Here is a 27,195-nt window from a genome sequence, read left to right as displayed (position 1 = left end):
GGGCAGAATAATAATTTGCAAATTGAGTGCTTCCTAAGTATGAGGCACTGATCCAGGTGCATTACATATAACAGAGCATTTAATCCTCCTGACAATCCTATGAGGTTGGAAACTTAGTATTTGCACAGAAATGTGAGGAAACTGAGGTACAAAGAAGGTTAAATCACTTGTTTAAAATCATAAAAAAATGGCCAAGTTGAGATTCAGTCACAGCCTAGCTCCCACATCTGAGTTTTCAATCCCTGCACTGTACTGTCTCTCTGTTAATCTGATGAAAATAATTTATTCAGAGTTACTAATGAATGATAATGCCTTCATCTTTAGAAAAGACACCTATGTATACAGTACCACTTTAGTACTGCAACCTAAAGAAATGACTAATGTGTCATTTTTGGTGCTTTAAGTCATTGAGGGTAAAGTTTGTGGGCAGGAGAGTTTTGGATGCTTCACAAATTATCTGCTTACCTCTAGATGTACCATGGCATTGAAAAAATTACATGCTCAAATGAAGGTTTTAAGAAAGGGAAAAACTGAATCCTATAATACTGATCTGAGGCCAGGAGAAGGTAGATTTCAGTGTGGAGGACCTTTGGTGGAAAAAATACAAGCAGAATATAATGGAGGGGAAAAAAAGAGATGACAGAACAGAGGCATGGACTCTTTCAAGGGCTCTAGTAAAGTGCAAAAAGCAAATCTGAACACATCGTAATTTTGCCTAATGTTCTACTCTGAATATATCACTCATAAAAACTGGCAAGCATTTATATGTTACCTGTATAGCCCTCTGCTATCTTGGAAGAGTGAGCCAGTCTCCTGTTGTGAGTTGTTAACACTTGGAGAACAGATTCTTTATGGCATGTTTGTGGGATTTTCACACAAAGGGTTTTGTTGTTAGTTTTGTTAGAGTGATTCTTCTATTTGGATTCAATTGTGAATGCTACATATAAAACTGTCATAAAGATCCATTCTCCTTGGCTCACAAGTGTCCTGGGTAATAATTTTGACCATATTAATATAAAGATGTTCCCTAGTTACAAGGTCCTCTCTCCTAGCTCTATATTCAACTTATTCTGACCTTTCACACCTTTCCTATCCTTTCAGTACAGGAACTAAGCTTGCCTGAGTTGGGAGCACCTGACAAGTCTCAACTCTCGCCACCACTACCTTCATCCTCTGGCTGACAACAGTAATATTAACAACAATGGTATCAACTTAAAATGTGTAGGTTTCATTTCAAATTGTCTTACAGATGTTATTAATTTTACATACACACACTTCCAGAATATTGGTATTAGTAAAAATCATCTTCATTCTAGAGATGGCCCATAGAATATTAGGAAGAAAACTTGGATTAAGTGACTTGTCCAAGGTCAAGCATCTCCTAAAAGAGTAAAAGACAAGTCTCCATGGCCTTGTTCCAGGGATACTTCATAGGATACTGCAATGTTTCCCCTTTTTCTTTTCTCTCTCACTATTTTGTGCTTAGGTTATCACATCTCGGGGAACCTTTTCTAAGACAAATACACATTGCCAGCATTGGTCAGCTTTCTTCCAGCTTGTCTTTTTAAATTTTGGAGCCAAAAAATTATCCTGCTTAATAATGATGAGATAAAAGTACTCTTAATAATGTAGCCTCAACCAAGTTGTACAACCTAAAAAAATTAAAAACCTATGTCATCAATTTTGACGTGCTTCTGATTCCCTTTCAGAATCTTCATAAAGGCAATACTCTTCATCTCTTAACCCCAAGCACCCCATCCATCCCATTCCTTCCCCTTCCCCTTGAAACCACAAGTCTATTGATTTTCTTTTCTGTGGAAAAGTTCATTTTTGCCATATATTATATTCCAGATATAAGTGATATCATACGGTATTTCTCTTTCTCTTTCTTTTTCTGACTTACTTCATTCAGTATGAGAGTCTCTAGTTCCATCCATGTGCTTCAAGCACTGGAAACTATGTCTGGTCACTTATGCTGGCGCATGATAATGTGAGGAAAAAGAATGTATACATGTATGTATAACTGGGTCACCATTCTGTACAGTAGAAAACTGACAGAACACTGTAAACCAGCTATAATGGAAAAAAAATAAAAATCGTAAAAAATAATAATTAAATTAAATCTTTCCCTGAACCTCAAAAAAAAGCAATAAATACTTTTATATTAAAAAAAAGAATCTCCATAAACATCTCTAAATGGTTCCAGCCCCTCTCCATCTTGTAGGAAGTGAATAAGGGTGTTCAGGTTGTCAAAGTAACTGGCAAGCACTGTTGTAGAATGGGGTGCCTGCAATGCAAAGGACAGTTCCACACAACACAACATGTAACTCCCTAAAATTTCCAAGAGTGACTACTGCCAAGAAACACTGAAAATGAGATCTGCTTCCACTCAGTTAAAAATTCAGAAGTATTAAGTGTTTTTCTTCTTTGATTTGATTAGTAAAATACTGCTTTACTGTTAAAATGCATATCATTTCAGCGAACTATAGTTTAAATGGGTGTCTGTAAGCTGCCTTCAGAACCTCACCACAATGTATGTATACTTTTGAAAACTGATTCCAAGTTTCAAAGAACGAGCTTACCATACAGGAGCCTGCCTATAGCAGCTAATCACTCTATCTCACTCTCTCCTAGGTCCCAGGAGCTTGAGAATATGTAGCTGAGTTTATGACTGTGGTCCAGTTGCACAATATGCTAACTAATCAAGATGTTTCATCAGACTATATCCGTATAATCTCCACATATTGAATGGGGGGTTGTTGTTGTTGTTGTTGTTGTTGTTGTTGTTGTTTTTCCTACCTAAAAAGAGAGTAGGAAATAGAATGGCAAGCACTAAGACTACACTTTTTCCTTACTTCTAAGAAGTTACAAGACAGTTTTGGCTACTTTTGCTGTAAGCTGTTCTGCTATGAATGGATTTATTTTCTGCTCTGTACACCCTTCTTTCCAACTGCTTTACGTTTTATACTGGCTCCTGAAACTCCTGGTGTGATTCAGGATTGCCTGTTTTTGTACTGCCAGACACTCCTCTAGAGATTTTCTCCCTTTTCGGCATAACCTAAGATGACATTCCTTATTTTTTCCTAGTCTTTCTCCTTTCTTTGCTCCCATAAGAATTTGGATAAACGTTATGACCCTATTCCAGAGAAACATGTTCTGGATTTTTACACATAGCAAAAGGTGAGGGTGTCCTCTGCTGGAGAAGAAATGTTCCAAGGATGGGGGCTTAATTCCTGGTCATGGGAGGGTGACCCAGGTTACAGTGGGGAAGAGACAGGTTGCAGGCAAGGACCTGTCTGAGGAATGCTCCAGAAAGAAACCTTCAAGAATAAGTACTAAGTAAGCTTCTCGGGTTTATCAGGCTCCATAAAGGCTCTTCAGAGAGTCAGGGCAGCACATCATTTAATTTGATGCTATGCTAAGACAACCAAGAGTTAGGCTGTTGGCTTCAGGCTAAACCCATTATTACTGTGTTATCATTATTTATGATTTCCTTGAAACTCAGATATTAGTTCATTTGTCTGTAAAAGGAAAGAATTAGCTTTTAGATTATTTCTTTTCTCACAAGAGTAGTAGGAAACACCTTTAAGGAAACTGCCCCTAGTGTCTGACACTGGGTCACCACAGGACTTGGAATGTTAACATATTCAAAGATTCAAACGCTTTCACACATGCCTTTTGTCATTTGACTTTGTCCTTAGGAATGGTGCCAATATCTCAATTTCCTATTAGTCTACAGTCACTGCCTAGTTTCAGCTCACCAATTCTCTCTCAGAAGATTCCAACAATGATCTCCCACTTCTAGTCTTCTCACCCTTAAATGCATCCCCTAAAGAGTTGCCAAGGTTCTCTCTTTAAACCACGTAACTTCCCTTGTCATTTAGTACTTAAAATTTGTAGGATAAAATTCAAGCTCCTTCATTCCTCTCCCTGCTTTCCCTGCCTGCTCTAAACTTAAGCAAGAAGGTCCTGTTGGGATTTCCCACTCTTCCTTCCACTTCTGAGCTCTACACCTGTGTTCCAGCCATACCCAATACCTTCAATGCCCTTCTCAGCCTTGTTCTCCCTTTGCTTGACTAATACCTGCTTATCATTTTAGGCTGAAGCAGTATCTCATTTCCTCTAGGTCTCCTTTCCTGACCATACCACCCTCTCAGCTGTACTTGAGTACATATTAATTATTCCACTCTTTTCACTGTGATATAATGATTGTTGTACATGTTTGCCTCATTAGACCTTAAAGATAAGAAATGGCTTTTTCATCTTAGAATCTCCATCTTTGTGGAACGAATGACTTAATAAAGTATGCAAACCAGAGTCTAATAAATTCGTATACTCAGACCCCTTCCAAATCCATATAGCCCTGTCAGGACCCCAGGTCTCCATAAACCCATACCTAAAAAGGAGAGACACCCCAGTATGGCCAGAGGCTGTCACTGTCTCTGCTAAACTCAAGAAATCTTGGCTGGGTAAAATCCTGTATTACTTTCCCTACCAATAATCCTTCAATTGTTCCCTAACTTCTAGGAAAAAAAGTCCAAACTCATTTTCTCAGAATCCAAAGCTACCATAATATGTCCCCAACCTAATTTTCTGGCTGTCTATTCTTTTACACAAACTCTGCCTCTCTTCAGATTCTGCATGAATGCTTTCCACCTTCAATGCCCTTGTAGGTACTCTGTCTCTGGCCAAAAGGGGAAAAAAAAATCCTCCCTTTTCTTCATCACCACTTAAAAATAATGATAGCCATTCTTCAGGCCTTAGCACTGAATCAGTCCATTACGGCCAAAAGTAATCATTTCCCCCTTTAAAATTCTATAACACTTATGCTCTGTGCTTCTTAGTTAACATTATGTACTTAACATTTGCATAGTTCTTTATGGCCATAAAACTGCCTGGTGTTTTGACTACTCTTTTCAAATATGGCTGTTATATCAATACTCAAATTGGCAGCTCATCGAGGTCAGCATCATGTCCTTATACTTTCGCATGTTGCCATGACTCCATACCTCATTGTAAAAAACATTTGCTGATAATGCTGATAACTCTATTTGAGGGCTCCACATTAATCATCAAAAATAATATCAAACTTTCATGTACAATCTGAAATGAGTTCTGTTCATCTAGGCCTCTTCAACTAGATCTATATTTTCTATAGGAGTAGTAATACATTTCTTGATATGGGCAGGAAAGGAAAAATTTACTATGTGAAATTAATAATCCATAACCAAGGAGAAAGCATGTCTGTTGGTGAGAAAAGCAAGGAGTAGGGATGGGGTCGGGGGAGAGGACCAGGTACCAAGAGATAATAATAACTACCCTCACTGTTTAGCCAACCACAGTAATATGGCGTTTAGAGTATACCAGTCATCAACAGCTTGGCAAGCAATTAGCATCAAATAATTCCAACCAAAGTTAATGAAGTCTGGTAAAAGATGTACAAAGAAAGAATGGCATAATGAAACTAGTAGGGAGCCACAGTTAAAAGGCCAAGTTTTAATGACAAATGTATCTGATTCGATTGTGACTCTTTCACCACTTTTTTGGAAAATTAGCCTGTTCAGTTTGAGGCACCTCAGTTTCCTCATTCCATAGCTTGGTTTTAAGAGTTAAGTCGGATGTAAAAGCAATTACTATACACATGGGAAGCACTCAATAAATATTGGTTGCTGTTATAAATAATAATAATATTTTTGTTGTTGTTTGTTGTGGATATCAATTAATAATCTAGGGATAGGCAATATTTGAAATTCCAGTCTAGTAGACAGGCCTTGAACTTCCAGAAAAACTCTCATCCATTAATGGACAATCTGGCAGGAATAAGCATAGCTAGAACTCCATAATCACCATATGGAGTGATAATCAAAGTCGAGACACTATAACTAAATTTGGCCCACAAGTAGTAGAGATGTGGTTTCAGAAACAACTTTCAGCTATTAGAATTAGAATTATGCAATTAGGCACAGAGGCAGACTTGTTACAAAGGTCCAGAGATGCAACAGCAACTGCTTCAAAGTCCATCAACTGTTGAGGGGCATACACTGCATGGGCTGAGCCTCCTGACGAACCTAAAAGGACTAGGGGTACAGAAGTGGGTGGAAGATGACCAGAGCAAACTGCAAACAAAAGCAGATATAAGTTACTGAGCACTGTATTAGTCAGGTTCTCCAAAGAATCAGAACCAATAGGAAATAAGTATCCATGGAATTAGCTTATGTAATTATGGGGCCGAGAAGTCCTATGAGGCTTAGATGGCAAGTGCAAAACTCAGAAGAGCCAGGGCTAGAGCTGTGCTCCAAGTTTGAAAGTCTAAGAGCCAGGAGAGCCAGGAGTATAAATGTGGATCCAAGACTGAATCCAAAGGCAGGAGAAGATCTGGCTCAGCCCAAAGACAATCAGAAAGTGAATTATCCTGTGGTCAGTCTTTGGTTCTACCAGGCCTTCAACAGGTTGGATGAACCACACCCACAAGGGGAAGAGCAATCTGCTTCACTCAGCCTATAGATTTATATATGAATCTCACTCCCAAACATCCTCACAGACACACCTAGAATAAAATCTAAACAAGTGAAGTATTTTTAAAAGATTCATACATATATGAATCACTTTGCTGTATAGCAGAAATTAACACATGATAAATCAACTATACTTCAAATAAATAAATAAATAACCCCCACAAGCACCTATTTACTAGGCATCATGAGAAGCACTCTAGCCTGGTAGTCTCCTGTGGCTTAGTCCAGAGCAGGGCTTCCAGAGTTGACGGAGATGTTCCATGTCATTCAATACAGTAGCTGCTACTCACAGGTGGCTACTGAGCACTTGAAATGTACCTTGTGTACCTAGAAACTGAATTTTAAATTTTAATTTTAACTCATTTAAATATAAATAGACACATATGGCTAGTGGCTACCATATCAGATAATACAGGTTTAGGGAAATGAGGTAATAAACAAAGAAACTAACCAGTAATTACACACTGTGAGACTTGTGCAGGAAAAGGATCAGGTTCTGGTTGCAGTAGAGCACAACTTATTTGGATAAAATGGTCAGAGTAGGGCTTCCTGAAGAGGTTACCAATGTTTGAGCTAAAGCCTAAAGGCCTGAATCTTGAGAAGGAGCAGCCAGATGAATAAGTGAGGGAATAGATTCCAGGCAGGAGGGACCATATGCACAAATGCTTTGAGCAACTGAATAAGCCACACTTGACTGGAGGGTGATGGAAAATGTGTTGAAGATGAAAACAGTGACAGCCTATTACAAGACAGTAGGCCACCATAGGAGCTTGGCTTTTATTGAGGTAATTTACAGTTATGTTTTTTAATGACGATTGTGGCTGATTGTTGCATGGAAAATGCCTTGTGTATGTGTGTGCAAATGTGTGTTTGAGTGAATTTGCTAGTTTGGCTCTCCTCCTGATCAGAATATCATCTCTTTAATACTAGCATATATTTGTATTCAAAAGGAATATGTACTTTACATCAGTATTAATTTATGTAAAATTAATAGCATGTATATACATATGCTTTTGAGCTTTAAAATAGAGGAAGAAGGAAGCAATTTATTAAATATGTTGAAAATAAAGAAGAATTCTGTAGTTAAAACTATCTGATAGATACATGTCTAAGAAATACCTACAACAGTTACATAAATGAAATAGCTGCATACAAATTCCATGAGATTATCTTTAGACTCTTGAGAGAGGTCAATTTCTGGTTGTAGAAGAAAGAGAAGAGGAACTTAAGTTGAAAAGAAAACCATGAAAGTGACTAAAGTCAAGCAAAGGGGACCCATAGAGAAAGATTAAAGCAATTGAAGTTAATTAATTAACCTGGGGAAGAAAAGATTAATAAACCATTGTGAGGATGTATAGAACTACTAGTCAGAGGATAAAACCTAGTTGGGCTTGCATTAACACTGAATAGAAAATTGAAGCCCACTGAAGACTAAACCCACTAAAGATGCTATTTATGGCTGTAAAACTCTGGAATCAGTGAGGAAAGCAGAGCACTGTTCTTTCATGGAAGTCTTAAACAGAAGAGATTCTCATCAGTCTCATTTGAAAGGTTTAAGTGTGATCCTGCCCAAAGGCAAGGTGTTGAACAGAATGACTTTTCAAGGTCCTGCCAGTCAGCCCAGTGAGACCACACAGCTGACAGTGTGCTGTGATTTTTTTTTTTTTAATCCATATCTTACTGTTTTACACCACCATGTGGCCACACAGAGTAGAAATGCTATAAATTTTGAATCTGAACAAAGGCCTTGAGAAATATCAAGAATATATTCACATACTTTTAGAATTGCACCGTCTGTTTAGCAATATTCAATGTGTAAAATCACCCAGTATGGATATCTTTACATATAATTGATGCTTTTACAGTAATAATTTGGAAAACAACACTGATACCTATCTTATAAATAATAACACGTCAAATTATTTTATTGTGTATTTTCCAGTTCAATAGGAGTAGTATTTGCCTCACAGTAAGCTGAGTTCATGACATAAAAATCTTTTCTTTTAGGTGCATATATATTTGAAAGCCAGATTCTGACCCTTTTAATTTAGCATATGTATTAAGCAAATGTGACATCAGAAACAGTTTTGTAAAATGAATTCAAATATACCATTGAAAGAATAGATTTGCTTGCAAAGAAACAATACTTGTTGATACATGACTGAAGACATTTTAAACACAACATATTAATCCATGTGCTCCCTGGTACCATTACTCTTTAATTTGTGTAATAAATACATCTGTTAGCATTTATCAAGCTTTCATATGAGCTAAATATTGCATTGGATTCTACATCAAATGAAATTGAGAAAGCCCAGTCTATTCCTCCATTCCCATGTCACCTCCACTACAAAAGCTTTCTGTTAAATATGAAGAGTGAGATAACCCAAGACCAGACTGCTTGTGTTTCAATCCTAGTAAACTCTGTAACTCTGTAGGTCTCAGGTTTTATGTAGTAAGATTTTAAAGCTTTTTAGTTTAAACAAATAAATAAGATAATATGTTGTCATTTAATCATAAATTTTTATTGTGTGACTACCACACTATACAGGGTCACACTAACAGTGCCAGGTACTATCCTTGGCAGATAGAGCAGTGAATCAACAAGACAAAAGTCCCTGCTCTCGGGGAGCTTCCAATCCAGTAAAGGGCAAGATAGTAAATATTTTAGACCTTGTGGGCCATATGGTCTCTGTCATAATTATTCACCTCTGCTATTGTAGCACAGAAGCAGTCATAGGCAAAACATAAACAATGCACAAATGAAGCAGCATTGCTATGTTGCATTAAAACTTCACTTATAAATGCAAGTGTTAGACCAGATCTGACCCACAGGCTGTGGTTTTCTGACACCTACAGTAGAGGAAAATAGTAATGGACACTACCAAAACTAAAAATAATAAAATAAACACTATGTAGAATGGTGCTGGGAACTTCAGCCAAGGAAAAAGTAAGCAAGAATGACTTGGCATTTTTTGGCATTAGAATGTGTCAGGGTGGACCTTATGGAGAAAATAATGCCGGATAAAGACCTGAAGAGGGTAAGCAAAAGAGTTAGGGGTGTCTAGGGAAAGAAGATTCCATGACAGAGATTGTCAGGTGCAAAATTCCAGGGGCAATAGTATCTGTTCTTTTTGAGGAAAGCAAGTGGACAGTTTGGATTAAGTAGGAAAGGAGATCAGAGAAGTAACATGTGACCAGATGAATGAGGTACAAATGGCATTTTTGTTTTGTTTTGTTTGTTTTATGGTCTCACCTGAAGCATATGGATGTTGCCAGGCTAGGGGTTCAATCAGAGCTGTAGCTGCTGGACTACACCACAGCCACAGCAACATGGGATCTGAGCCGTGTCTGCGACCTACACCGCAGCTCACGGCAATGCTGGATCCTTAACCCACTGAGCAAGGCCAGGGATTGAACCCGAGTCCTCGTGGATACTAGTCAGGCTCACTACCTCTGAACCACAATGGGAACTTCCTCAAATGGCATTTTAAAGGCTGGTTTCTACTCAGAGTGAGGCAGGAAGGCTTTGCAAGTTTAAGCAGAACAGTGACATGCTCTTGGCGCACTAATTTTAATGGGAATGCCCTGACTACTGTGTTGAAAAGAGAGAGGGGTGCAGAGAAGCAGGGAGCCCGTGGAGGCTGTCGCAACAATCCTGGTGAGACATGATGGCCCAGACGTAATGCTGGAGGTGGTGAGAAGTGGCAGGATTCTGAAATAGGTTAAAGGTAGGCTGAGTGGAATTTATTTTGGATTCTATGGGGAATGTGTGACAAAGAGAAGAATTGATGACTCTAAGATTTTTTACCTTATAAATTGGTTAGATAGAAGAGACTACTAGAGACTGGGGGAGGGGGGATAAGGAAGATCAGGGCCTCAGGTATGGAAGTAAGTGTGAAATACCTATTAGGTATCTAAGGAGAAATGTTGAGAAGGCAGCTTTTATAAGAGTCTGCAGATCCAAGAAGAGGAGTAAACTCAGGGTATAAATGTAAGAGTTGTCAACCCACAGATGGTGTTTAAAACCATGAAGCTTTGTAATTGAATTGTTATACTTGTTCTAGCTTGGTTTCCTTTTAAGTTTTTTTTAATTTTAATGTAAAAAAAAAAGGAACTTATATTTGCTCTAAGACAATGACATTCCATATAAAGAAAACACATAATTAAAAAAAAATGAAACTGGTGAGATCACCAAGGGATTTGAGTATAAAAAGAAAGAGAATGGGTCTTGTGACCTGAGGAACTTAAAGTTTAGAAGTCCAGGGGATGATATGATATGAGGAGATACCAGCAAAGGAGACTGAAAAGAGCAACCTGTAAGATAGGAGGGAAATCACAAAGAGCAGAGTCGTGAGAGCCAAGTGGGAAGTGGATCCTTTCCCACTTGGAGGAGGAGGAGAGAATGATCACATCCGAAAGCACATGTAAAATAAAGACTGAGAACTGAGCTATCGAATTTAGGAGTGTGGAGACCATTAACTGTATGATAAGAGCAGTTTCAGTGAAGTGATGGAAGTAAGAGCCTTGCTGGAATGAGTTCCAGAGGAGTGTTTTTGTTCTTCCATTTGCTTGGGGTTTTTTTTTAAAGAGAAAGAAAGACTTAAGATGATAACTGGAAGGGAAGTGAATCAGGAGAGACTTTTGGGGTGTTTAGTTTTAAGGTGATAGAGCAGCATTTCTGTGTGTTAGTAGAAAAGCTCCAGGAAAAAAGTAGACATTTAAAGAGAGAGGGAGAGAGAAAGAGAATTGCTGGAGCAGTTTCCATGGGTGGGCAAGACAGGATGAGATCTGGTACAGAACTGTGAGTGGGTTGGATTCACACTCTGCTATGTAAAGTGCTTATCATGGTACTTAGCACTTAGTAAAGGCTCAAAAACTGACAGATACTAAACCATCAACCGTCAATTCAAAAGGTTTGGCTCATGTGATCTTACAGTTCCAGGGCAGCTACAGCATTCAGTAGATTAAATAAAAGTTGAATAGAATAAAGATGGTGAAAGGAAGACATTTAGAAATTACAATGAATCACACTGACTAACATCTAGGATATTCGTCTAAAGGTAAACAAAGACACCTGAAGAAAAGTAGGAAGAGTGATGGGTTATGGTTTTCCTTTCATTTCCTGGGGTGACTCAGCCAAAACTAGGATCCTACAAGGTACTTGATTCCCTGTAGTTACTCTGGGTTAATTAATTATCTTTGCCCTTTATAAATTCAGCATGATTAAAAAAAAAAAAAACTCTCTTGCCTCACAAATATTACATGGTATAATGTTATTTCCATGCCCTTACCATGTTCTTCAACTGATTTTCACACTGATTCATAAAGGCTAAGCTCTATGGCAGAGCCACAATAGGAACCCAGACAAAGGAAGGTGGCGGGGGCGGGGGGAGGACTGCCATTTCCACAGGAAGGAAAATGGGATTAGAACAGGGGTTGGAACACAGTTCTGTGCTGGATACTGGAAGAAGTACATTATATGTATGAAAAATGTCTCAGCAAACATGTAGCTCTAGGAAACTATACTATTTAACACTGGTATCTTTTTCTGATAATAATAATTGTGCTTCACTGAGGGCAAGTAGCAAATTTCAATGAATCCTAGCTCCTCATTTATTTCAGTAAAGATTTGGAGATGTGTTCCGTTGGAAATAGACTTGAAACCCCCAGGTGCAATAAAATCATACACAAGAAAGTGGCAATCTGACAACACATTATAATAGAAAAGGCAACTTTGGGAAAACATTACTACAAATGCTAAAGCTCCTAATTTTACAGTGGTGAACTCAAAACCACTAAAAGCTTTAAAAATGCAGAAAAGCCCTAGAAGTGACTGCAGTGACCCACCTACTCTTCCCTCAGATTAGTTCCAATCCAAGGATGGCAATCACCAACATGATGGGAACAATCAATCTGAGTTTAACTAACTCAAAACACTGTGTATATCATCCAGAGTTATCCTTTATACTTTTTGCATGCTTCAAAACTGTAAAATTTCTTTACTGAACTCTGATCAGTAATGTTAGTATAATATATACCTCATCCCCGAAATATTTAAGGGAACCTGCTGCCAGAATGTATAAAAGCTGATGTCTGACTATTGATTGACAGTTACACCAAAACTGCCATCTGCTGCTCAACCTACTAATTTGTTTATCTTAGTTAGACAAACTATGCCAAATCTGACCCAGCACATGCATTTTGTAAATAAAGTCTTGTTAGAACATTGTCCCACCTATTTGTTTACCTACTGTCTACAGCTGTTTCTGAAAGGTGAAGGTGAGTAAGTATAGCCTACAAAGCCTGAAATATTTACTATCTGACCCTTTACAAAAAAATGTTGCTCACCCCTGGTTTAACCGATGACTGGTTTCAGTAGACAGTGTTTTTCTGAGCCATATTTACTTATCCAAATGCTGATGGAAGGAACAATCAGAGTACAGAATCAAGTCATCACTTAACAGTACCCAACTTCTATAAATACAGTGTGGGCTTTCCTTGAGACTAAGATTTTATATTTTTCCTTGATTTCTTAAATTCAGAATTTATTAAATGAATTTCCATTAGATGATAGGCACCTACACATCAAGTAGACTTCCTTTTTAGGTTGTCACAGGAGGAAAAATTTTGCAAGTATCCTATCAAAATGTAAATATTTGAAATTCACTTCACCCCTCTCTAGTTTAATTTTTATAACTTGTTTTCTACTCCATACATGGTCATGCAACATCAAAATTTCCTAGCTCATTTTATCTTATCATTAAACTAAGGCTTTGTAAAATATACAAGATTTCTAAAAAATTAGTTATTCTTAAATTATTGTCATTTATTTTTGAAATATCAGTAGATAGCTTCATTCCAATACTAAATGTATAAAAAGAGAAATGCTGAGCTGAATAACCCATCAAATGGTGGTATTTTTTTTTCCATGTTAAATCCTTTAGAGTCTTAATTTTTCGTCTGTCCTGAGCAAGAATCTGAACATTCTAATTCTTCGAGTACCGTAGTAAGTTTATGGCTGCTATGCCTTAAACCACCTATATTTAGGGGAAGAAATTTTCTAATTCAATTTACAGTGATGTCAAGAAACAACACATATCTGCTGGCAAAGATAAGAAAAACATTCAGAGAACACCATGATAGGTCTGCTTAAATAAATAAACTTTTGGTACTAGTGATTAGGTACACAGGATTATTACATGTTTAATTGGCCAATGTGACAATTTGGAATTACTTCTAGTCACATTTAATTGGATTTGGAATCTCTGGAGAAAAGAAATAGAGAGGTCTAGCGGAGAAACAGTCGTAAAAGTAAACTGATTTTCTAAAGGGTGCTAAGCAATGAATTAATATCCATTGCACAATAGTTTTTAATAGCTTAATAAGACTAAGGTGGTGGTTGTACACACTAGAATCTAAAACTAATTCAATTAAACATAAAGGCTGGGGGAGGGCAGTGTTGTTGAATTGAAAATTTTTTACTTTCAATTTTAAGGTGGCTAGTTTAATCAGTGGGGAAATAATCTGTAATTTAGGTAAAGTCTGAGATATGCTTAAACTTCAGTATAATTGTTGACTGTATATGCTATGCTGGGTTTGAAGGCATTGTGGAGTCCATAAAATATGTCACTCTATAAATGCTTTGAAGCTTGATGAAAGGTAAACAAAACAAAGCATTCTCTTGCAGTCTTTAAATATTATTTTTTTTTTGGCCATGCCCGCAACATGTAGAAGTTCCCAGGCCTGGGGCTGAACTCGCACCACAGCAGTGACCCAAGCCTCCATAGTGACCATGCCAGATCTTTAACCCCTGTGCCACAAGGGAACTCCCTAAATGTTTTTATACCATACAAATAGAAAAACAAATGGCGTGTTGTTTCTCTTATTGTTTTAGTTTAGCAACCAAAAAAAAAAAAAAACCTACTTTCTACATTTTAAAATGTGCCTTACGTTTTGCTTAATATTAGTCTAGTCAAATTTATACATTACGAAATCTCCATTATTTATATATACTGCCTGTTATAGTTTTCCTTCCATTCTATAAATTTGTTTAAAAAAAAAATCTGTCCTTGTTCTTAGGAGTGCCATGATTGCTGACTACATGTTCTGGCTCTGCGGAGGAAGTGAACAGTATATAAGCAAGCTCATCAAACTATATTGGCAGGTAAAAATTGATGTCCCAACTAGGAAGGAGGAGCCCATTTCATTTTTAGAACCAAAATGAAGGATTGGTACTTAAAAGTCTGCTGAAAAAGGTAGCTCTGGGCATATCAATCAGAAGGACACTACTCAGTAGTAATGTATTTATAATGAAGTAGATTTTCTGAGACTAATTTTAAGGGCAAAATTCAAGGTTGTTAACCCTTGGCCCATACCTCAGTTTTACAACCCAATATAAATTTTAGGCATCCCAGGAACTATTCTCCCAGGCATGCTGCTGTAATGACATGATTTTTAAAATATGAACACTATTTTCATAGATTCTTCTTGATCTATGCCCTATAAAAGCAAATGCTAGAAGCAATAAAGGAAAATGCAAAGATCTGTTGTATTTGTGGGGTAACCTGTAGTATTTGAAATACTTAACCAAAAATAATCTTCAGGTTTTCTTTCTTATTTATTATTCAAAATGTCAGCAAGAAGTCATACCAAATGTCAATTAAAGAGTCATAATTTCTTAGAATTATAGGGATAATTTAGGGTTTGCTGGTTTCACAACATACACATCTGTTCTTATCCTGTCCTCTCCCAACAAACTGTCAATGACTTTCTGTTAAAATATATCCAAAGGGAAGAGCTCACTTATAACTTGCTAATTATTAAATGGCTTTCTCATTTCAAGTGGATTTCTACTCCCTAAAAACTTCCATGAATTGTTTCCCAGTGAGGCCACATGGACCAAATGGAAACCCATTTCCAAAAGAAATTTTTTCAAATATTTGGAAATCAAGTACTGAAGTCAACTGCCTCCTCCACACCCTCTCCTCTCCTGTTTGTGGCCTTTTTTCTTTGTATTTCATGATAGTTTAATTTAATTGAATGTACCTCTTTCACCAACTAAGATTTGCTTAAACACTAATTTGAAAGTGAAAAATAATCATCAACAATCTTCTGATGCTTCCTGATTTTTCCCACACTTCACTATTGTGCCTTGGCCCCTAGTTTTCTGTTTCTATATCACATGTTATCTTCTTTAAACCATAAATGTTAGGTTTATCATATAAAATCCTCAGCAATTTATATGGCTCCACTTAAATATTTGGAGTTCAATTTACCTACTATAATAAATAAAGATTTTGATTAGTTCTAATATACTTGAGACCTGTAAATTGACCTTCAAATAGTTAAAATTTTAATCTCAAAAAAATTATTTGCTGTGTAGCACTGGGAACTATATCTAGTCACTTGTGATGGCGCATGATGGAGGATAATGTGTGAAAAAGAATGTATATATGTACGTGTGACTGGGTCACTTTGCTCTAGAGTAGAAAATTGATAGAACACTGTAAATCAACTATAATGGAAAAAATGAAAATCATTTTTAAAATGTTATTACTGTGCTAAAAAGTGTTAAGACTGTCTTAAGGGAATCTGGAACATGAAAAATAGTTATAGTTGCTTATATATATGAAAGTAAATACCTGTAATGACCTGCTAGATGTGAAAAATAAGCAAATAATATGGGCTGTAGATTCAGTAAAGATAGAGGTTTTTTATTAAAGGATTTTGGAAAAAGGTATGAAAGATGTTGAATCTTAAGGGTTAGATGGTATTCAGGAGGCCTGGCATACACTAGGTCCCAAATGAATGTTTGTTTTAATTTATTTATTCAATAAGCAAACATGTATTAAGTACTTACTGTTTTTTCTACACTGAACTAGAAAATCCAATGTCAGTGTCACCTAAGCTAGGCTAAGAGCTTGAAATTTTTGTAAACAATTTTTTTCTGCTTTCTTTAGCTTTCAAAGAGCATTAATATCCCTATTTTATTTACTTCAAACTAAAAATAACCTCCACTTGCCAATAGGTGCATGTTTGCTATTTAAAAAGGGATAAATGAATACTATTATTTCAATATTCTGCATTAATAAAAAGGCAATTTTAAAAAAATGACTTGTCTTTGTAGTCTCTTTCTCTCCTTTAATTTGAACCAACTTTGTATAGTGAAAAAGGGCCCTTGTCTGGAAGTCTGGCCTGATTCCATCCAAGCTCTAACACCAACATTTAACCTAAAGTAAGCTAGTCTCTAGAGGAGCCTCAACTAGAAAACAAGTGGTGACTAGCATAAAGTGTTTGAGGCCTACTCTTAAAGCCCATTTAGATCTAAAATCTCATATTTTCAAGCACATCCAAATACAATGTAAATGACCTATTGAATGGTGGAAGGTATTTGCAAATGATGTAGCCAATAAGGGGTTAATATCCAAAATATACAGACAACACACACAACATTAAAAAAAAAAAAAAATCCTCAATTGAAAAATGAGCAGAAAGCCTGAATAGACATTTTTCCAAAGAGGACACACAAATGGCCAATAGGCACCTGAAAAGACGCTCAACATCACTATCAGGGAAATGCAAATCAAAACCACAATGAGCTATCACCTCACACCTTCAGAATGACCATTATCAACAAGACCACAAGTAACAACTGTTGGCAAGGATGTGGAAAGAAAAGACTCCTCATACACTGCTGGTGAGAATGTAAATTTGCATGGAGGTTTCTGAAAAAAACTGAAAATGGAGCTATCGTATATGACTCAGCAATTCCACACCTGGGTATATAACCAAAGAAGACAGAAACATTAATTCTGTCTTAATTCTAAGATACATGCACCCCAATGTTCATAGCAGCATTATTAACAATTGCCAAGATATGGAATTAACCTAAGTGTCCATCAACACATAAATGAATTAGGTAGATATGGGGGGGTGTGTATATATATATATATACACATATATATATATATACACATACAATGGAATATTAGTCAGCCATAAATAAGAATGAACTTTTGCCAGTTGTAACTACATGGATGGACTTGGAGGGTATTATGTTAAGTGAAATACGTCAGAGGAAGACAAATACTCTATAATATCACTTATCTGTGGAATTTTAAAAATATAGCAAACTAGTGAAGATAACCAAAAAATAGACTCACAGATATAAACTAGTGGTTACCAGTGGAGAAAGGGAAGGGGATGGGACAATGTAGAGGTAGGGGATGAAATGGTACAAACTATTACACATAAAATAAGTTACAAGGATATATTGTACAATACAAGGAATATATCTAATATTTTACAATAACTATAAAAAGAATACTACCTTTAAAAATTTTGAATAACTATATTATACACTTGTACTTATATAATATTGTACATCAATATTATATAAGTACAAGTAATATTCAATAAAATATTGAATATTCAATAATATTCAATAAAAAATAGCATCATTAGAAAAAGCATCCTGTGGATAAGTTCCATAAATGAAACTTCTCTAATTAGTCTAAACATCAGCACACCACACCAGCATCTCAACAGTTATAGACTTCCTTTGGCTAGCCAGCCTCTCCTTGACCTTAATTCAAATGCATACATTTCCCCAAAAAAACTTCACCTGTTCTAAAACAAAAGGGGCCTTTGGAAGATGGCCAGGGAGCACCCAGTTCATGCCAACTTTAAAGACAGGACTGTTCCACACCCAAACCACCATAGCAATTATACTGCTGAATGTAAGAATGCCCCCAAACATCACACACTAGAAATTATGTCTATATGTGCATTTGTAGATATCCATTAAGACTGAAGAGACATAAGCTATTTTCACTACTTTTTAAGTGGATAAGTTACAATGTATCTGCCCTTCAATCACATAAAATCCCTGCCATTCTGATCAGTATTCTTTTAGAGATGTTAAATAGGAAATGGAAAATTTCCAAATGTTAAAAAATTGAGAACAAGTCTACCTTTTCTCAAAGATTGTGGCCTTATGAACTCTTAGATGCAGAAGAACAGACTTTCACTTTGATGAACTGGAGAACACCTTTAAATTGTACTAGGAATATTTTTCTTATCAACTCAATAAGAAAAAAGGCAAAAAGTTCATAGTGGGATACATCACTTTGATTAAATACGTTTGTTACCATTATTCTATAAAAGAGTAGCACCTCTTAAGATCTAGAGAGGGTTGCAATTAACTTGCTATACCATACTTGCATTCATGCGTCTATAATCTAATACTCACCTTCTGTTATTAGCCCCTCTCCTCTTCTCAAACACCCCCAGTCCTCACCACAATTCTGCACTAATTAACAAAACGAAAAGTCCCCAGGTAAACTGGGAATTAGCAATTTTGAAGCACTCGTGTATTTATATTGCTCCTAAATAATCAAATTATCACAATAAGAACTGGAGTAAACTCTAGTCTACCTCCCAAACCCCCTTTTGCTTAGATCCAGGGCTATACTTAATATCATAAGGAAAAAGAAAAAGAAACAAGGCTCCCTCTTCTTCAACTCCTGTTTCCCTTTCCCGAATTCTCACCTTCGTTTTCAGCCATGTGGGTTATCTTGTGTGCAGTTTTATCTCCCACAATGAGAGTATCAGAGAAAACTCTGGTCTGCATCACTCAGCAAAATGGAGTGAGAAAAGGTGATAATAGCTAATTGGGTTGCAAAACTCCCAAGAAAGGAGTACAGAGGAACTCTGCTACCCAGAGGCAAGTTCGCTCCCTCCCCACTTTAAATTCTTTCTTTTTTGAGTCACAAACCCCTCTGAAAATCTGATTCAACTGACGAGCATCCACCTAGAAACAATACTCATAAACATATACACAGAAATAAATGTGCTTATCATTTATCTCACTGCATTGGAAATTGATCTACACATAGTTATTAAGGCAGCCTTGACAGAGAATTACGGCTTTCTCTCGTGAGAAGGTTTTACAACTTTTCTGGAATAAGAAACTGAAATACTGTATTTGATGTTGCATAAATGTCAGTGTTTCATTTTAATGACAATTAAGAGGTAAAGTCCTAATTCACAAAGTCTCTAATAACAAATAGAGTCAGAGCTCCTGTAGCTCATAAAATCTCATATGGCACACACATCAAGAAGTACCAAAATTCATGTTATTTTCTTTGTCCTCCAAGACAATGAGAGTGCCTTTGTTAACTCTACGTCATCAAGGCTATCTATGTCAGCAATTTGTTTCAGTCTTAAAATCATCTGGACAGAAAGTGACCTTCATAAGAGATAAGCCATTTGCAGAGTGTCCGTAGATTTTTGTCCCTAGAAACTCTCAAGACTTTGTCAGTCTCACCTCCAGTATTGGAAAATTCAGATTTTTATCTGATTCCAGCCATCGAATTTAGAATAGCAACTCGACCCAAAAAAAACTCATCGTTCTTCAGCAGCATCTCTAATAATAAATTCAGCATTTCAATCAAAAGATTTGCCTCATGTTATGTGACTAAGATATGAGCCATTATAAAGCTAGTCCTGGAATGAACTTCTCATACCCAATTTGTTCTATGAAGGGGTTTCCTCTTCTCTTAAAAATTTTTAAAGAATTAACCAAACCAAATCTCCTAAATCTCTTCTCTTGACTGCCTACAAACTTCTCTAATAGGAAAGGACCTCATGGTGTGCTCTTATATCTTGACAAAGATTTTCTAAAAAGGCACTGATTCAAGTTCCTGGCTCTGAGAAAAGTGAAGACTTTCACAGTAGAAAGACCTCTTTGGGGATTGTTGGAAAGGCTGCTGACACCAACATAGGCCCATGTAAAAAGTCTGACATGTGGAGCATCTTTCCTTAGTGAAGCAGCAGAGGCTGAGGCAGTGCCAACTTCTCAGGTCCTCCATCTGTGCAGAGAATACCAAGACTTCCCATCCAATTCAGTTGTACTTGGCATTGAAATGTGCACCATCTTAAAGATATCAATGGCCTAAATGGGTTCCAAGAAGGGCTCACCAAAAAGAAATATTTCTTTGGTGTAATTAGTCTACTTTCAACGGACAAAATCAGGAGGTGGCTGCACTGAGACAAAATTTTCCCCAGGCACATGCTTGAGAAAGACAGTGCACAGTTTGTGGTTCCTGAAAGCCCTTCCATAGTTTTCAGGGGGTCACAGACCACAGAGTAAGACCCTTGCGCTACTTCTCTTTGCAACAGCCCTTTTTCTCTTTGGTATTGGGCCTAACAGGAGACATTTACTGCTTCCAGCACTCAAAGCAAAAAATAGCACCCAGAGGGTTTGTGTCATAGAGCGCCTCCTCAAACTGCACTGTAGTCAGTCAATCTTGAAAACTTTCTAGTCCAGTGTCTCCAGACTCCTCTTAAGTTAGCGGATAGCTTTCTCTACTCTCAAATTGTATTTGTCATTCATACTCTTTTAGCAAATATTGATCAAGCACTTATTAGCGACTATGTGTTAGGCACTGTGCTATGTGTTGGATATACAGCAATGAACAAAATAGCTATTACCTTGCCTCAAATGCATGTATTCTCACACAAAATATTTATTGAGAAAAACAACTGTACCTAAATTAGACACCACAATTTAATCTGGTTTTCTTCCACAGTACCATCAAAGTGCCGCAAACCATCATGCTTTGATATGAAACCAACCAGTAAAATTGAGATATTTTGGAATATGTGTATTGTTTTTAACTTAAAAATTCAGCACTTATATTAATTCAACAAGTATTTGTGAGTTGTGTGTGTGTTTTAAATTCAGAATTTTGAACAACTTTTGTACTTGAGTTTGGGTTCCTCAGAATCTTTGGAGAAGGTTACAGTTTTCCAATTTTATCTCACTGGCTTTTGTGCTCAGAGGTGTCTGCATGAAAATTCTAAGCTCTTAGCTTCTTTCAAAAGTGGCAATCAAGGTAACAGCAAGCTAATGGATTTCTTTGTACCAACCTGAGAATGATGTAGGACACCTTAACCTTGGACAGAAATTGATCTCTTAGACTAACTTCTTTACTCCTGTTCATTGTTTTTCCTCTTGATATTGCAAAATCATCCCAACAGTAATCATTTACCTGGTAAAAAATTTATGACATCTCAACTTCGAAGTAAAAATAAAGTCTTCAACATTAAATTCCAGGCAAAGTAAGGTCAAGGGGCCACAAAATTTTGTATTGTCTTTGACAAAACACCTACATATTCTGGATAAGGAAAAATGTGTTCTCTCTAAAGATTTACTTCCACAGCAATTTTTTTTTTCACAGAAGGAACAAAAGAAATATCATGAGAATTTATCTTAAGTGGCTGTATTTATAGTCTATTTATTTATTTATTTCACTCATCAGGCACAGTTTATAAAATATTTGGACAAAGCATATCCAAGTACAGCCCAGGGTATAAAATTTAGATATAATTTGAGAAGCAGCAAAACTACCCACCTAAAAATATTTTCCCTATTGATTACCATATATGATGCTTAAATTCCCACCATTTAGCATTAGTCTCTAGTCATCACCAAGTAACATGAATAATACATTTTATCTAGGAGTGTTTAATTCATTAATGGGTGACACCTGAACACAGCTGTGGGAATTAGTTTTAGACTTTCCTAGTCCATTTGGAAACATGAAAACAGAATCCCAAAGGAACAAGAAGGAAAGAAAGGTAAACTCTGATGAGGAAGGTGACAATGTTCTGGAATATGCAGAAGGATCTTATGTAAGCAAGGAGTATCTGTTCTCAACGCTCTGAAGGAAAAGAAACAAAAGAAAACAGGCAATGTAGGGCAGTGGAATGAGGTCAAACCCCAGATTCACAAGATGTAACTTCTAGGTCCAATGGTAGGATTCAGTTTTGGATAAGGTCCTTCATTTCTGTGTTAGTCAGCTAGTGCTACAATAATGACATCCAACAAATCACTCTAAAACTCAGTGACTTATAACAGTAAGCAGGTTAGCTTGGGTTTGGCTGATCTAGGCTATTCTTGGCTGGCCTTGGCCTAGCAGCTCTAAGCAGCAAAGAGGCCCAAATGTGATCCACATGTCTCTCATCCTCCTTTGACCAATGGCTACGTGATGTCTGTTGATCTTACGGCACAATGCAGGTTTCTAAGAAAGAAAGCAAAACCATAGAAGCACATTTCAAGCCTCTGCTCATACCATGCTTGCCAACATCTCATTAGCAAAAGAAAACCATGTGGTCAAGCCCAAGGACAAGGAGTTAGATTCTTCTGCTCACTGCAAAGCCATAACAAAGCTGTAGATATGATATTGCAATAGGGAGAAGAAAAATTGAGACCAGTAACTCAATCTATCATAACTGCTCTAGACTTCAGTTTTTGCTGCTCTGTGATAAGGAAGATGGCTTAATGGTTCTCAAACACTGGTCTAGTGACCAATTGCATCAGAGTCACTTGGGAAAACGTTTGAAATATTAGATTCCCAGAGTTGGCTGAGGTCCTGAAATTGTATTTTCCTACTGCCCCCATACTCGGTTATTCTGATATACACTCATGGGCTAAATAGTCTATAAGACCATTTATAATTTAAGTTAAGGACAAATTTAGGGTACCATAAACTTATGTAGGGCTTCCCTAGGTACAAAAGTAGAATGGCAGGTGATCTACACAGATGATGCTGTTTACCCAACAATACAATTGATAAAAGCCATAAGCCCAAGATTCTCCCCTCAGTCATTCCACCATATAGATGCCTCTAGTGAGGAAAACTATGCCTCCCTTTTTAAAGATCAACAATTTCTCTCCCCTTCTCACCATGATGTAAGTCAGGTAAGAAAGAAAGCAAATGTCCTCCTCTCATCCCCAAAACAAACCCTTTGGCTGCCAAAGGGTCCTTTCTTGCATTCAGTGTAAGACAACAATGGCCATTGCACTACTTTTTAGTCACTTGCCTACAAAGAGATTTGTGTATTAAGCTAAGCAATATTAAAATTCTCATTTTATGAATTCTTATATTTTTCAGTTAGAAGACAGGCTAAAGAGGAAGTGTCCAAATTGAGATGAGAGGTAAAAGAGAGCTTCTTTTCCTAGGTCTTAGAAAAAGATAAATGTAGAAATGAATTTCTCATCTAATTATTCATCCCTGTTTATATATTCTTTAATGATATGTTTCTATGGTAACCAGCGTTGTTAAATGCTGCCTGTGTTTCATTTTGCTTTGATGCTATTTGAGGTAGTATGCCAGTAGGAGAGGTTCACTTTTATATGAAAGATGTAATCGAGGCATGTATTTGATCCAAGATTGAGTGTTCTTGTGTAGGAGATAGTGACCGTGACATTATTTTCTGTTTGTATATTTTTGTGTAGTTTTTATATTGATGTTGTGAGTGTCCCAGATACTAGGAACGAACAAAAGAAAGAAAGGAAGGAAGGAGGAAGATAGGGAGAGAGAGATGAAAGAAGGAACCTGAACTATACACATATTAAATTCATGCCTACCTTTCAGTGCTGGTAATACACATGTATTTGGTGGCATTGATTTGACCAGACTGTCAAGTAGGTAAGGGTGCTTTTTACCTGCCTATTCCCTTCCTTCTTCCCACACCATCCCTCCTCCTGAATCCCCACATATACCAGAGCCGATGCTTTCTTTGAAAAATGAGTTAAACATTCAATTACTTCACCTCTGTGAATTCTAGTCAGAGTTCCACCTTTTCAAAGGTTGTCTGCCTTTGAAACCCTAATTCTCACTGAGAAATAAATGGTTTTGTCTCCTGCTAAAACAATGTCAAGCATTCTGATTATCTAAGAATTTGGGGACAGTGTTTCAGAATATGCCCTGCAGGGGGTGGCATACTTATACATTGGGCCTACCAATCGGCAAAGTGATAAGTTAAGCTGTTTAGAAAATAGTGGCATCATATCAAGCAAGAAAAACGAATCTTCAGCCACTCCTGAGAAATATTTACTTAGTACTCTTCTTCAGAAATATCTGAATGTATTTTTCATGGTCCTGGTTTGGTTTTGCAGTAATATCCATAGATGACTAAATAGAGTCATGTTTTCCTTTTCTTTTTTCCCTCCTAAAAAGCTCTTTTGGGTTTCTGATGGTTCTTAGAGGAGACAAAAGAAAAAAAAAAAAAAAAAGTAACATCTAAATTTCTTTTCATTTTCTCTCATTTGAAAATGATGTGGGTTTAAGAGACCTAAGGCAATTTGGACCTTTTACTTGAACAAATCTAGATGTAACTCTTTGATTCCTAAAAGTCATGCGGCTATTCTGCTAGGTTGCCTTGAAGTTATTTTGCTTTCATAGAGGCTTTGCCTTCCAGTTTAAATTTGTGAACATGTTGATTCCTTTTTGTTTTTGTTTGCATCAGAAAATCAAAAATTGTTATGAGCAAAACCAAATTTAGAGGAGTTTATGGTTATCTTTTATGTTTCCCATAGATTTTTATGGGTTATTGATTTACAAGCTTGCAGAGAAATTGAGGTTACTTTCTTTTTTTTCTTTTTTCTTTCTTTTTTTTTTTTAGCAATTAGAGATGTGGAACAAACTATTCCATGAAATCATGAAATTTTTTAAGCTGTGTTCACCCAGGTATAAGGTAATCTGTAAAGCTTGGAGCTTTTAATGTTTTTATTTATATTCTGCCATCCTTTTGATAGTATTGCACACCAATTAAAAATAAATTCTCCTCTTTTTCTGAATTCTATTATTGTATTTTCCTCACCAATATTTGAAGATTGCCTAGACTACCTGTGCTGTAGGTCCTGGTAGAATTATTTTCTTTTTTATAATCTCCCCTCTTCCAAGTAATGAGATCTCGGCATTTTAAATGTCAGCCTTTAACATGTGGCATGATTTACTTTTTCTCAGGATCATAAAGTAACTGTCAAGCTAACCTATTTTTATCTAAGAAAGCACAGGTGCTATTTTACATAGCACAGTCTAAACCAGGAGTCAACAACCTATGTGAGACAATAACCTCCAGCAGACCTCAGGAGAACTATTTCAAGCCCATACCTAAAGGTATGGAAAAGCTCATAGTTAGCATGGCAAGTTTTCATTTTATTCATTCTTCATCAGGTAGAGGTTGGCCCAATTTAACATTCACATATAAGACACAAATCAAAGATAAAACGATGACTGAATGCAGATAACCAGGAAATACAGTAACACGTCTCTTTAAAGTAGTGTTTCCTTTCCTTTCATATCACTCGAAGCTGTAGTTTGTTATAGTTGTCACAGAGTATGTGTATATATACATATTCTCCAACATGTGTATATGTATATATATTGGTATGTGTATGTAAGTGTGTATCTATATACATATATATTTATAGAGACGTATATAGACACACGCTTTGACAAGTCTGCTACATTTCTTGGGTGCAGTTATTCCCCTTCTGAGACATCCTGAGGATGGGAAGTCACATATAGGAAGACACTTGCCCCATAATATCCTCCTCCTGCATACATTGCCTTCAAAAATATAAAGTCCTAAAGTATTTTTAAATTTAAAAAATCCCTCAAATTAAAAAATAAAATTTTTTATTTTCATGGAACACTAAAAAATAGATCATTTACTTGACTGTCAAGAAAATATTAATAAATTTTTAAAAGCAAAAAAAAAGGAAAATATAAAGTCCTCTATGAGGAGCCATAGCCCGGAAGAGATTAGTTAAAGGCAAATAAGAGACATAAGAAAGAAAAAGAAGAGGTTTTTGGTGTCCAGGCAAGGTTGAAACATGAGGGAGAAGTGCAATTATGGGGAGGTTGGAGTATACCAAAGACAAAGTGAGTAATAGACTCTCTACATGGCACAGCAGACCCTTTTACCGGATTCCAGATAGATAAGCACCACTCCTTGGTCTGTGCAGCACCAGGACCATGGAGCTACTAGATTCCGAGATGAGCAGTTCTCTCATCGGCGGGCTCCATTCAAACTTTTTTCCTCCCACTAAGGATCCTTATATTTGTAATCTTATCATAGTGCCAAATGAGACTACAGATCTCATAAATGGCTCAGACCACAATGTTCTGACTGAGACGAACTGACTGATATCCCAGATCTGTCCAAAATAGGCATGTGAACGACAGCACATTGTAACAAAGACTGCAATTTTCTCATCTGTGAAGTGGGGCAATGTTTGTTTTTTCCAGTGTTGCTAACAAATAAACAGAATTACTTATCGATAGCCCTTAGCCCATGTACAGTGAACACTTTTAGTTAATAAGCGAGTTTTCCAGATTGATCAATGAATTAAATGAATCTACACAGATAGAGTCCAAGAGCAGATTCCCTTCTGGTGACAGAGTCAGTTCATACAACCAACATCTTGTCTCCAAATTAAATATCCTTGGATTCTTTCAACTTCTTCTCTGATACACACTTCTTTCAAGGGCATCCTTGACTTTCCCACTCAAAGTGCTCTTGCATAGTACCCCAAGAGATAAAACAAATTCTTGGTAGAAAAATCAGTACAAGCCTTGGAACCCAGTTACCCAATTCTTGCCGCAATCTTACCATTAGTCAGCAGTGTGTGCCAGCAAGCCACAACCCCCACCCAGTCCAAAACCACCAGTCAAGAAATACAATCAGAAACAACATACATACAGTCAGGGAAATGAATACTTACTTTCTCATAACTACACAAAGTATAGAGATTATGAAATGCACAATGACCAAAAAAAAAAAGAAAAGAAAAAAAGGTTCTAAACTGAGTTGACATTTACTA

General features: G+C 36.7%; 1 protein-coding gene across 7 annotated transcripts in view; it reads left to right on the top strand.

Annotated features, from left to right (window-relative positions):
- The window catches only part of SPATA16 (spermatogenesis associated 16), a 242,312-nt gene that overhangs the window by 146,171 nt on the left and 68,946 nt on the right, over positions 1-27,195 (top strand). For all 7 annotated transcript variants that reach the window (XM_084986709.1, XM_084986712.1, XM_084986707.1 and 4 more), the window contains 1 exon segment: positions 14,598-14,682. In XM_084986709.1, the coding sequence (XP_084842835.1) occupies positions 14,598-14,682 (85 nt within the window).

Source organism: Sus scrofa, chromosome 13 (genome assembly GCF_054392235.1).
Source record: "Sus scrofa isolate SSC_HxYL_T2T_F1_AM1 chromosome 13, Sscrofa_HxYL_maternal_Yorkshire_Landrace_v2.0, whole genome shotgun sequence".
NCBI lineage: Eukaryota > Metazoa > Chordata > Mammalia > Artiodactyla > Suidae > Sus > Sus scrofa.
The sequence above is the reverse complement of the archived record's forward strand: the minus strand, read 5'-3'. Positions and strand labels throughout refer to the sequence as shown.